At 39.7% G+C, this 12129-nt stretch overlaps 1 protein-coding gene across 2 annotated transcripts in view; it reads right to left on the reverse strand.

The window, feature by feature from the left end:
• The window catches only part of FBXL4 (F-box and leucine rich repeat protein 4), a 103314-nt gene that overhangs the window by 12822 nt on the left and 78363 nt on the right, over positions 1–12129 (reverse strand). For both annotated transcript variants that reach the window (XM_073626980.1, XM_073626981.1), the window contains exon 6: positions 5286–5357. In XM_073626980.1, coding sequence (XP_073483081.1) covers positions 5286–5357 — 72 coding nt within the window. The remainder of the gene's footprint in view (positions 1–5285; positions 5358–12129) is intronic.

Raw genomic sequence — 12129 nt, forward strand, 5'->3', positions numbered from 1 at the left:
GTACTACTGTGATAGTTGTGACTGCCTAAAGTCATCACATGGTACAGGTCCGCTGTGATTGGTCCGTGTACCATGTGATCACTGTAACCAATCACAGAGATCACAATAGTACACAATGAACGGCTATGAATGAAAGTCATTGTGTACCATTGACATGTGATCACTGTGATTGGTCACAGCAATCACATGGTACCAGCGCCGTGCTGATACAACAATCTGTCTGTGTGCCCACTAGGGTGCGCATTAGGCGCACACCTGGAAGATGTCATAGGGTGTCTGCCCAGGATGGTAGTGCTCCCGCTTGATCATCATTTTACAATAGGCCAGGGGGGAAGTGGTTAAATTACTAATGGAAGAGCCCTGTACAAAAAAAGGATGGTAACAAAAGGATAGTAACATCTGTACAAATTCTCTCTGTTTTAACATTGTTACACATATGTTATACAACATGTTACATATTACAATGCACTAAATAACAAATTATTTGATTGTATACCTATTATCTTGAAGCAGCCAAAAAGGTAGAAGCATTAGAGTTAAAACAAAATTCATAAAATAAACCCTTGGCTCATTGGAGGTGAAGTGCTAAACAAAGGGAAGAAAACCCCCTGACATCATTCAGAAATCAAAGCACAGCCCTGTGAGGACTACCTGTCCTACATGTCTAATGCCCCGTACACACGGTCGGACTTTGTTCGGAAATTCCGACAACAAAATCCTAGGATTTTTTCCGACGGATGTTGGCTCAAACTTGTCTTGCATACACACGGTCACACAAAGTTGTCGGAAAATCCGATCGTTCTGAACGCAGTGACGTAAAACACGTACGTCGGGACTATAAACAGGGCAGTGGCCAATAGCTTTCATCTCTTTATTTATTCTGAGCATGCGTGGCACTTTGTCCGTCGGATTTGTGTACACACGATCGGAATTTCCGACAACGGATTTTGTTGTCGGAAAATTTTATATCCTGCTCTCAAACTTTGTGTGTCGGAAAATCCGATGGAAAATGTGTGATGGAGCCTACACACGGTCGGAATTTCCGACAACAAGGTCCTATCACACATTTTTCATCAGAAAATCCGACCGTGTGTACGGGGCATAAGACTACCCGTTTACATGGCGACCACACTGCTGCAAAACTTCATTGCAGAACAAACAGTGTTGTCACCTTGTTAAAGGAAGTGAAAAAATAACTGATCTGCTGGCAGGATCAACAGTTAATATAACTATGTTACAGCGGCAACTGAGAAAAACAAAAAAACTACTGTGTTAACGCTAGTAAAAGACTGCGTGTCATGTTTTATTTTGCCCATAGTTACACTTCATCTGTAAGAAAGTTCAGATTTTATTTGTAAAGAATGGAGTGCCTGACCCAAGCTACTGTCATAAAGTAACATCTCTATTCGCAGTCTGAGGTTACACAAATATACACAAATATGGCTGCTCCAGAATGCAAAGTCTCCAGGGAGAAAGTAAGCAATTATTTTTTTTTTTTGCAACTGTGTATCGTGTAATATTTGTGAAAAATAGAACTTAACCTCAGCTGAATTTGTGAGTTGATGACGAAACCATATGTTCACAAAAAGCATTTGATGTGCATAGAAGAACAACATTATGAAAAATAAATTCATAATGTCATTATTTTGCTGATCTATTTTACATATATTCATATATTAAAGCTGATCTGCAGGTTTGATTTATCTTTAAATAGTTTGTTTGTACCAATCTTATCCAAGGACTCGTTCACATGAGTATTGATTCGGAAGAATGCAATGCTCATTCCTGTGTCTATAGCTTTTATGATGAGACTTTGATGGGATTTTAAAGTTTTTTTTTAAGTGTTGAAAATGCTTCAAGAATGCTTGATAAATGCCCATGAATGTGCTGCTTTTCAGGTTGGAAGTGGGGGTAAACAATATAGAGGAAATGATCTACCCAATGCCTCTGCTTCTACCTGACATTGTCTGTATTGCTGGCTGGCTCGGTGCCTTCGCCTGCACACAAAAGCAAATAGTGCTACCACATGGCTGCCCTGTGCAAAGAGGAAGTGGGTGGAGCTGTTCTATCCTAGTTCTCTATTATTTCCCAGTGCATTCTGGGATAAAGGATCCTCCACTGACTTTCCCTCAGTGCCCAGTTAAAAATACATCAATAACACAGTTGCAGAAAATTACAGGCATCATCCCAGTATGTTTTTTTTTTCCAACCAGCTATGCTCTTTGATGTAAACGCGATCATAGTGGCTAATTAGCCACTAGATTGCTTTTACAGGAGGTGGAAGGGGGTCCCTCCCGCTGCCTTCCAGGGCTCTTACACAGGGGAGCTCGGGACTGAAGCAGGTAGTTCCACCAGCTGACCAAAGAGATGACCGGAACGTCACAATCATCTCTATGGTTTAAAAATCTGTAACCAACAAGTATTTTGTCATTTCCAGTTTCGCCAGGATTTAAACAGTCCAGTACTGGCTTGGGAAAACATTGGATCAAACCGATCTTGTTTTGATCTGATGTTTTAAATGCAGAGGAGAGATCTGGGGTCTACTAGATCCCAAATCTCTCAGTAAAGAGTACGTCACTGCCCATGATATCACAAGGGATGTTGTTCATCCCTTGTGATTGCAATAACGTTAATAAAAAAAATGTAAAGAGACAGTTTAAACAAGTTAAATGAACTAAATAATAAAATGAAGGCAAGTAAAAGGACATGTGTTGGTCCCGCACGCATATGTAAAACAGCAATTGTACCACATGTGAAGTATCACTGTGAATGTCAGAGCAAAAACAATAATTCTAGCACCAGACCTCCTGTGTAAATCTACAGTGGTAACCTGTAAAGGCTTTTAAAGAGTCACCTATGGATATTTTAATATACCTTAGTTTGTCGCCGTTGCATGGGCACACACAATTTTAAAGTGTGACATGTTTGGTATTCATTTACTCGGCGTAACATCATCTTTTATATTTTACAAAGAAATAGTTATTATATTGTGTTTGTGTGCAGTAAAATTCATTAAAGTGTATTTTTTCCCAAAACATTTGCATTTGTAAAACCGCTGCACAAATACCTCATGACATAAAAAATTGCAGCACCATCATTTTTTTCTCTGGGGCCTCTGCTTAAAAATATATTACAATGGGCACCACACAGTGCTGTACACACAAGACCGATAGCATTGTGTTGTGTTAAAAATCTAGTGGCATGTCGTTTTCATGAAGAATTGAAACTTGTCAGATGCCTCATTTGTAATGATAATGTTCTGTAACCGCACCTATAGAATTTATGGCATATTAATGAAGCAATTCTAAAGTGTTAAGGCGCGTAAACACGATGAGACTATGGGACGAATGATCGTCTTTTTTTTTGCATGCTAATCTCATATTGAAAATTAAGAGGTTACTAAACTTTCTGAAAACTCTCGTACGACAGAATACAACTTTGGAAGTGATTTAATGTATTGTATTGTAATATATTATTTCAATCCTGAGTACGTGTGCTCTTGCATTTCTGATTTTTTCGTACGAATACTGTACTGATTAAACGAAAATCGTACAATCTGGTATCGTATGAGAAAAAATTTCATGTTTGTCCTTTCAGATAAATTCAAAAACGAAAATCGTAAAATCTGGTATCATATGAGAAAAATTGTCATGTTTGTCCCTTCAGAAAAATTTGGATGAACTGTCGTGATCGGCTCTTGAAAGCGGGGTACGAATGATCAGATTATCGTACGACTGCTCCAAAAGCGATATTTTTCATCCGATTTTCTGACTGTGTGTGTAGGCTTCAGTTGAGCATTTGGGAAGAGCCAGGAGAGCCATTGGAGGTACCTGTATCCCACAATGGATTGGGAAATAATAGAAAACTAGGACAGAGCAGCTCCATCAACTTCCTCTTTGTACAGAGCAGACATATAATTACACCATTTGTTTCTGTATGCAGGAAAAAGCATCAAGCCAGCCAGCAATACAGACAATGCCAGTTAGGAGCAGAGGTGCTGAATGTTATTGCCAGTGGCAAAACTTTTGCTTTCAGAAAAGTTGAGCTGGACCAAGCCAAGTGTCAAAGAAATCAAAATATACAAATCCATCTTGCATAGAATTCACGAAAATCACTACTATCACACTACTACCTAACCACACCTCAAAGCAGATCATTTCCTCTACATCACTTCCGTTTTAAGCCCTTTCATGGATATTTATTAAGCATTCTTGAAGCTTTTTCAACGCGTGAAAAACACATCATAAATGCCATAGCCACGTTAATGAACACTGATTCATTCTTCATAATCAACACATGTATGAACGAGCCCTACCAGCTGCAGCAGCTGGGAGTGCTGTATAAACTAGATGTAGCATCAGCTATATATTAGTATACCGCGCTTTGTTTCAGCGATGGAAGAGAACTTCCAGTCCCAATTCCGGAACAAAATGGAGTCGGGCTGAGCAATGCTATGCCATTCAGAGGGAGCTTTGTATTCAATGAATGAATACAAAGCTTTCTCTGATTGGCTGAGGTGGAGTTTTTTATCAGTCCGCTTCACCACCTTAGCCAATCAGAGGAAGCTTTGTATTTATTCATAAAATACAAAGCTTCCTCTGAAAGGCTGAACAGCGCTCAGCCCCACACAATTCTGTAAACTGTATGTAGTTGAGGCTACATACAGTTTATACAGCAATCCAAGACGGGGCTTCCATTAGTTAAGTAAATAATTAATTTGGACCAGCTTCATAAAGACTATTTAAAAAGTTAAAAGAAACCTGGAGATCAGCTTTAAGACTGGTAAATCATTTGTTTGTTTCACCTCTGTTCACTTAATTTTGCTGCAAAGCTTTTCCCAGTTTTCCTCAAGTTTTAAAAAACTGATACTGGAAATTACAATGTTTAGGAAAAATATAAAAAATGGTGAAATATAAATAGACTGACCAAAAGAAAAGCAAAAAAAGGGGGAAATGTCACGAAAATGGGGAAAACCCTCGCTGCCCACCAATAAAGTAAATAGATTAAGATTTAGAATGTCATTATTTTCTACTAAATATTTTCAGTGAAATGATGGCAGAACATTTTTCTAATAAATACATAAAATAAAAACCTTTCTAATATGCATTAAAGTTGTAAATGATATTTCTCAAAAAAAATGTAATTAGCAATTTTTACCTGTTATATATAGATATCCAAGACTACATTATGACTCTGTACAACACCTACGGTATATCTAAACTGAATTAAGAAATACGATAAAAAGCAAATAAGTAAAACACAAAAACTACTATTTAAGTACTTACCAAAACACAGCTTCCAAGGTTGAGGTGCTGTATCTCTAGACAGAAGTTAAGAATGCTAAGTAGAGCTGTTTGCTGCCATTGAATCGTGCAAAAACAAATGTGAAAAAGAAAAAAAAAAAAAAAAAGAGAAAGGGTCAATTAGGTCATCACCTGCCTTGCTTATAATGCAGCTTTAGGTTTCCCTTACAAAAATTACACAAGTCATTTAATGAGTCCCCAGGCATCTTGAACATTGATTAGTTTATAGTCTAAAAATCATTACAGCCCAAAATGTCTGTCACTTTGTAAGTGATTTCTTATCCCCTAAAGAGATATTTTCCTTTAACTTTGGCAGCCTTTTCCCAAAGGATCTCTTTTAAAAAGAGCGGTTAAGTTCAAAGATATAGTGAGACCAGGTCATAAGAGAAGATACCCAAGAGCATCCCAGAAGAGCAGGCAATGGAATATCTGACATCTTTATCCAAAGACTGATAGAAATGCCAATAATGCTGAAGAGAATCAGCAGCAAGCTTCTGACCTTTGTGTCTCAGGATTGAATGAGCCGACAAGGATACCACTTGAAGGTCTACCCACTTCTACAATACCGACGGTAAGAACAAGAACTGCTCTATGAAGCTAGTAACTTACAACCACTATAGAATAGTGACATAATCTCCAAATAATTCTGCACTCATTTATTAAAACCATTACTAGTGCAATAACCTTAGGCAAAGTGAAGTAGCCCATAGAAACCAATTATATTCCAGTTTACTACTGTCAGGAAAGTAGAGAGATCATTTTTGCTTGGTTGGTATGGATTACTGCAGATTGTGTTACCTCTATTCTTATAAATTTATATTTAAAAAAAAAAAAAAGTCTATAAATGGGTATAGCCTGTACACTAGAAAAGGTCTGTGCAAATGAAAGCTCACATGTACAATTAACCAATACATATAGGTTTAATTAATAAAGCAAAATATACAAACAGCAGTACCTTACAATAAATAGATGGATCAGAAATCAACTTTCAATAAAAAGAATATACATAAAAAAGACATTTCATCTTAACCCTTTCATGACTAAGCCTATTTTTGAAATTTGGTGTTTACAAGTTAAAATCCACATTTTTTGCTAGAAAATTACTTAGAACCCCCAAACATTATATATATTTTTTTAGCAAAGAATCTAGAGAATAAAATGACGATTGTTGCAATATTTTTTATCACACGGTATTTGTGCAGCGGTGTTTTAAACGCAAATTTTTGGAAAAGTGACACTTTCATGAATTTTAAAAAATCCAAACAGTAAAGTTACCCCAATTTTTTTGTATAATGTGAAAGATGATGTTACGCCGAGTAAATAGATACCAAACATGTCACCCTTTATAATTGCACGCACTCGTGGAATGGCGACGAACTACGGTACCTTTGAATTTCCATAGGCGACGCTTTAAAAAAATTTTACGGTTACCAGGTTTGAGCTACAGAGGAGGTCTAGGGCTAGAATTATTGCTCTCGCTCTGACGATCGCGGCGATACCTCACATGTGTGGTTTGAACACTGTTTACATATGCGGGCGCGACTTCCGTATGCGTTTTCTTCGCTGCGCGAGCTCGCGGGGACAGGGGCACTTTAAAAATTTTTTTTTTTTTTTTTTATTTAATTTATTTATTTTTGTACTTTATAAATTGTGTTTAAATTTTTTTTTTTTTTTTTTACTTTTATTGCTGTCACAAGCAATGTAAACATCCCTTGTGACAGTAATATGTGGTGACAGGTACTCTTTATGGAGGGATGGGGGGTCTAAAAGACCCCCCATCCCTCCTTTACACTTCAAAGTATTCAGATCGCCGAAAACGGCGATTCTGAATACTGTGTACTTTTTTAAATTCGGCGCCATTGGCAGCCGAGTAAACGGGAAGTGACGTCATGACGTCGCTTCCGCATTTACAAGAAGAAGGCTGGAACGAAGCCGCTCGCAGCTTCGTTCCAGTCCGCCCCCAGCCGCCGAAGGCAGCGGACCGGACACCGGGCCTCCCGATCGCACGGGAGGCCCGGTAACAGCGGCGGGAGGCGGCGGGAGGGGGGGGATGTCCCCTCCCGCTCCTCCGGTATAACAACCGAGCGGCTTTTAGCCGCATCGGTTGTTATATTCGGGTAGCCGATCGCCCGCTGAAAACAACGGTACCGGGATGATGCCTGCAGCTGCGGGCATCATCCCGGTATAACCCCGGAAAGCCGAGGACGCATATATGCGTTCGGTCGGCGGGAAGGGGTTAAAGCCATTTTTCTCATTTTTAGGGAATCTTTAATGACTGGAATAATACTACTAGGTTGGCGTAAGGGCAATGTGGTGCCTATATTTAAAAAGGGATCAAAGTCTTTACCAAGTAACTATAGACCTGTTAGTTTAACTTCTATAGTTGGGAAGTCACTGGAGAGTTTAATAAAAGACTACATAGATGAGTTCTTGCTGGAAAAAAAATATTTGAAGCAACAGACCACATGGATTCATGAAAGACAGAAATTGTCAGACAAATTTGATTTATTTTTATGAGGACGCAAGTAAAACTTTAGACAAAGGAGTAGCTGTAGATGTAGTATACTTGGATTTTGCAACACATACAGCTAATGTGTAAGGGAACGGCTACAGGCCTGGAAAAATCAGTTTGTAAATGGATAGAAAACTGGCTAAATGACAGAAATCAGTAGTAGTTAATAATTCATACTCTGAATGGTCTAAGGTTGTTAGTGGTGTACCCCAAGGTTCAGTGTTGAGACCCTTACTTTTTAATAACTTTATAAATTATATAAGGTCTGGGATTAAAAGTACCATTTCAGTCTTTGCAGATGACACCAAGCTATGCAGTGGAATAACATCCTTACAGGATGTCTCCAACTTGCAAGCCAACCTCAATGCACTGTTTAATAGGACAACTATGTGGCAAATGAGGTTTAATGTTGATAAATGTAAAGTTATACACTTGGGGGGCTAAGAATATGCATGCATCAAACATACTAGGAGGATTACAACTGGGGGAATCAATGGTGGAGAAGGATCTGGGTGTTCTGTAGACCAGAAGCTTAATAACAAAGCAGGCAAAATTATTTCTTATATCAAGGATTTTGCTGAGAGAGAGAGAGGGAGCACAAGAGAGAGAGAGCTCGAGAGAGAGAGAGCGAGAGAATGAATTCCAGTTCAGTTTTGGGCACCAGTTCTCAAAAAAGGTTTTGGGGAAGTGCAGAGAAAGGCAACCAAACTGATAAGAGGCATTATTCTCTCTTGAGAAGAGGAGATTAAGGGGAATATGATCAACATGTATAAATATATAAGTGGTCCATATAGTGAACTTAGTGTTGAGTTATTCACTTTAAGTACATCACAGAGGACAAGGGGGCATTTTTTACGTCTTGAAGAAAAGAGATTTAATCTCCAAATACGGAAAGTTTTCTTCACAGTAAGAGCTGTGAAAATGTGGAATAGACTCCCTCTAGCGCTGGTTCTGGCCAGCTCAGTAGATTGTTTTAAAAAAAAGGCCTGGATTATTTCCTAAATGTACATATTAAACTGGATACTAACATTTATAGGTAATGTTGATCCAGGGAACATCCGATTGCTTCTTGGGGGATCAGGAAGGAATTTTTTTCCCTGCTGAAGCAAAATGGATCATGCTTTGCTGGGTTTTTTTTGCCTTCCTCTGGATCAACTGTACTAACTATGTAAAATGGAATTTTGATGTAAAGCCCAATTGAACCCTCCTAACAATTATTGTATAAAACCAGACTGCATATATAGTAATAAAAATGACCTCTTTTTAAACTTTTTTGTTAACCAAGTGTTGCAGAAAGGCTTAAAGAACTCTGTGCTGCCAGCACATGGGGTTCAATGGCTCTCACACAAGCTCTGCTGTGACCAAACTCCTCTGAACACTGGTCTTTCCTTCCAGAACAGTGCTGATGATTAGGCCGTATTCAGGAGCTCAGCTGCTTCTTGGAGTGTACAACTCCTTTTTTTAACCCGTGCTGCAGCACTTAGCAGATAAAAAGAAGTAGAAATAGAGGCATATTTATTACTGTATAGGTGTCCTGACTGCTTTACATTAATAAATTAAGAGGGTTCATTTGGGTGCTAATTACTTTGGGTTGAGACAGCACATCATTATCATCTATCATCTGCTTTACTGAATAAGTCTATTAGTGGCCAAAAATGATAAAGCAACCCTGTCAATAATGTAAGAGACGCGCTCTCCCTGAAATAGAAGATTGTCAATATTAACCCCTTCAGCTGTCCACCTCGCTGATCTCTGCTGTAATCAAGGGGTACTGCCACTCAAATAATCTTCAGAAACTGACACTTTTGAGAGTGTCTGACTCCTGGTCCCCTGTTGGGAGTGTTTCCTGTCCCAGTGTCACTCAGCACACAGTAATAATGTGTAGGTGCAAGTTCAAAAAAAAAAAAAATAGCTCTTCCAGAAGTCTCAGGTTCTGAACTTTCTTATAGCAGCAGCAGTTTCCCTTGATACATCTTGATTGTCAATGGTGTGGGCAAGTTGGAAAGGTATTCCCTGTTTTTTATATCTCATTACAGTTCAAGATCTCCCCCACTGTATTTCCCAGTACTGCTCCAGCCCATCTTGAGATTATGGGGTGCTCCCACTATTTCTGTTGTATTCCCAAAAACATAAAATAAATTAAAAATAAAGCACTTTTGCCCTCCCCTGTAATGACACTCTAGAGTGCCCAAGAGTTATTAAAAGCTATTTTGAGCTTACTTTGGCACAGTGTAAGCATCTCAGGTATCTTATACCTGATGGGTGCCACATACAATGATAGCCACAATCTTCTGGGTCCCGTGCGAGTGGATGCCCTACTGCACAATGGGGGGGGGGTCACTCACTTGGCACTGCTGCCGTTCATAGTACGCCCTATATCTTTTAATGAATACAAGGTGTGCTCAGATTGGAGGAGGTGAAGTCATGACATCACAATCTACCAAATATGTTGTTAATCCCAGGATTTACACATTCAGAATAACCCGTCTCAAAGTTATCAGCTGGTACTATCATTACTTACACATTTTCAGAGAACAAAATTTTTTTTATTTCATCACAAAAAGGCTTATCACATACGATTTAAAAACAATTACGGATGGCCACAGTGCTGATCGAGTGACCCCCTGTGGTCACTGTGCAGAAGGGGAGTGACTCGCACAGGACCTGGAAGATCACGGCTATTACTCTATGCAGTGCTGAATAATACAGTGATCTTCAGCTTCCCCAACAGCCAATCAAGTATAAAATATGTAGTCTTACATTGATGCAAACTGGACCAGTAAACATCCAATAAAGATCATTCCTGGAGTTCAGTTTTCCGCAAACCACCACTATACACTGAGCAAAATTATAAACGTAACACTTTTGTGTTTGCCCCTATTAGGGATGAGCCGAACACCCCCAACACCCCCCCCCCCCCGTTTCGGTTCGCACCAGAACATGCGAACAGGCAAAAAATTTGTACGAACGAGTGAACACCATTAAAGTCTATGGGACACGAACATGCAAAATCAAAAGTGTTAATTTTAAAGGCTTGTATGCAAGTTATTGCCATAAAAACGTGTATGGGGACCTGGGTCCTGCCCCAGGGGACATGTGTCAATGCAGAAAAGGTTTTAAAAATGGCCGTTTATTCAGGAGCAGTGATTTTAATGATGCTTAAAGTGTAACAATAAAAAAGAAATATTCCTTTAAATATTGTGCCTAGGGGGTGTCCTTAGTATGCCTGTAAAGTAGCGCATTTTTCCTGTGTTTATAACAGTACCACAGCAAAATGACATTTCTAAAGAAAAAAAAAAAAAAAAAGACATTTAAAACTGATCCTGGCTGTAATATATTGACGGATTCCGGCAATATAGAAAAAAGTTCATTGAAAAAAACGGCATGGGTCGGGGGGGTCCATTACCAGGCCTTTTGGATCTGGTATGGATATTAAGGGGAACCCTGCACCAATTTTTTTTTTAAATGGCGTAGGGGTCCCCCCAAAATACATACCAGAGAATGTTAAGGGGGACCCTGCGCCAAAATTTAAAAAAAAATAACGTAGGGGTCACCCCAAAATCCATACCAGACCCTTAACTGAGCACACAACCTGGCAGGCCATAGGAAAAGAGGGGGGACGAGAGAGCGCCCCCCCTCCTGAACTGTACCAGGACACATGCCCTCAACATGGGGAGGATGTTTTGGGGTCCCCCCCAAAACATCTTGTCCCCATGTTGATGGGGATAAGGGCCTTGTCCCCACAACTCTTGCCCAGTGGTTGTGGGGACCCCCAGATCCTGCCCCCCAATGTGAATGTGTATGGGGTACATTGTACCCCTACTAATTCACCAAAAAAGTGTTAAAAATAGTAAAAATGACAGGAGACACTTTGGAACAAGTCCTTTATTAAAAAATAAAAAAATAAAAATGTCCCATGATGTAAATCCATCTTCGATGACAGCGCCCGATGGACCGAAAAAAAAAAAAACCTGCAACAACTCCGCCTCCATGGGAGGCTCCTGCTGACTGACTCTTCTTCGTGATGACAGCTGTTATATAACTGAGGGCGGGGCCATCTGGTGACATAAACAGGTGTCTCGCCCCCTCTGACGCTACGTGACGCCAGAGGAAGGGTGGGGCCATCCGGTGATGTAAACGGGTTACCCCACCCCCCTCTGATGCCAGTGATGTCAGACGAAGGCGGGGAGATTTTTCCCCATGTCCTGTCCCTGTGATATCACCTGCAATAGAAGGTCTGGTTATCACCAGGACAGAAAGGCATAGACAGCAAAAAAAAAATGTCAGAAATTCTAACGCTTGTTCCTTCTGCTA

The sequence above is a fragment of the Aquarana catesbeiana genome, linkage group LG04 (genome assembly GCF_042186555.1).
Source record: "Aquarana catesbeiana isolate 2022-GZ linkage group LG04, ASM4218655v1, whole genome shotgun sequence".
In the NCBI taxonomy this organism is placed as follows: Eukaryota; Metazoa; Chordata; class Amphibia; order Anura; family Ranidae; genus Aquarana; species Aquarana catesbeiana.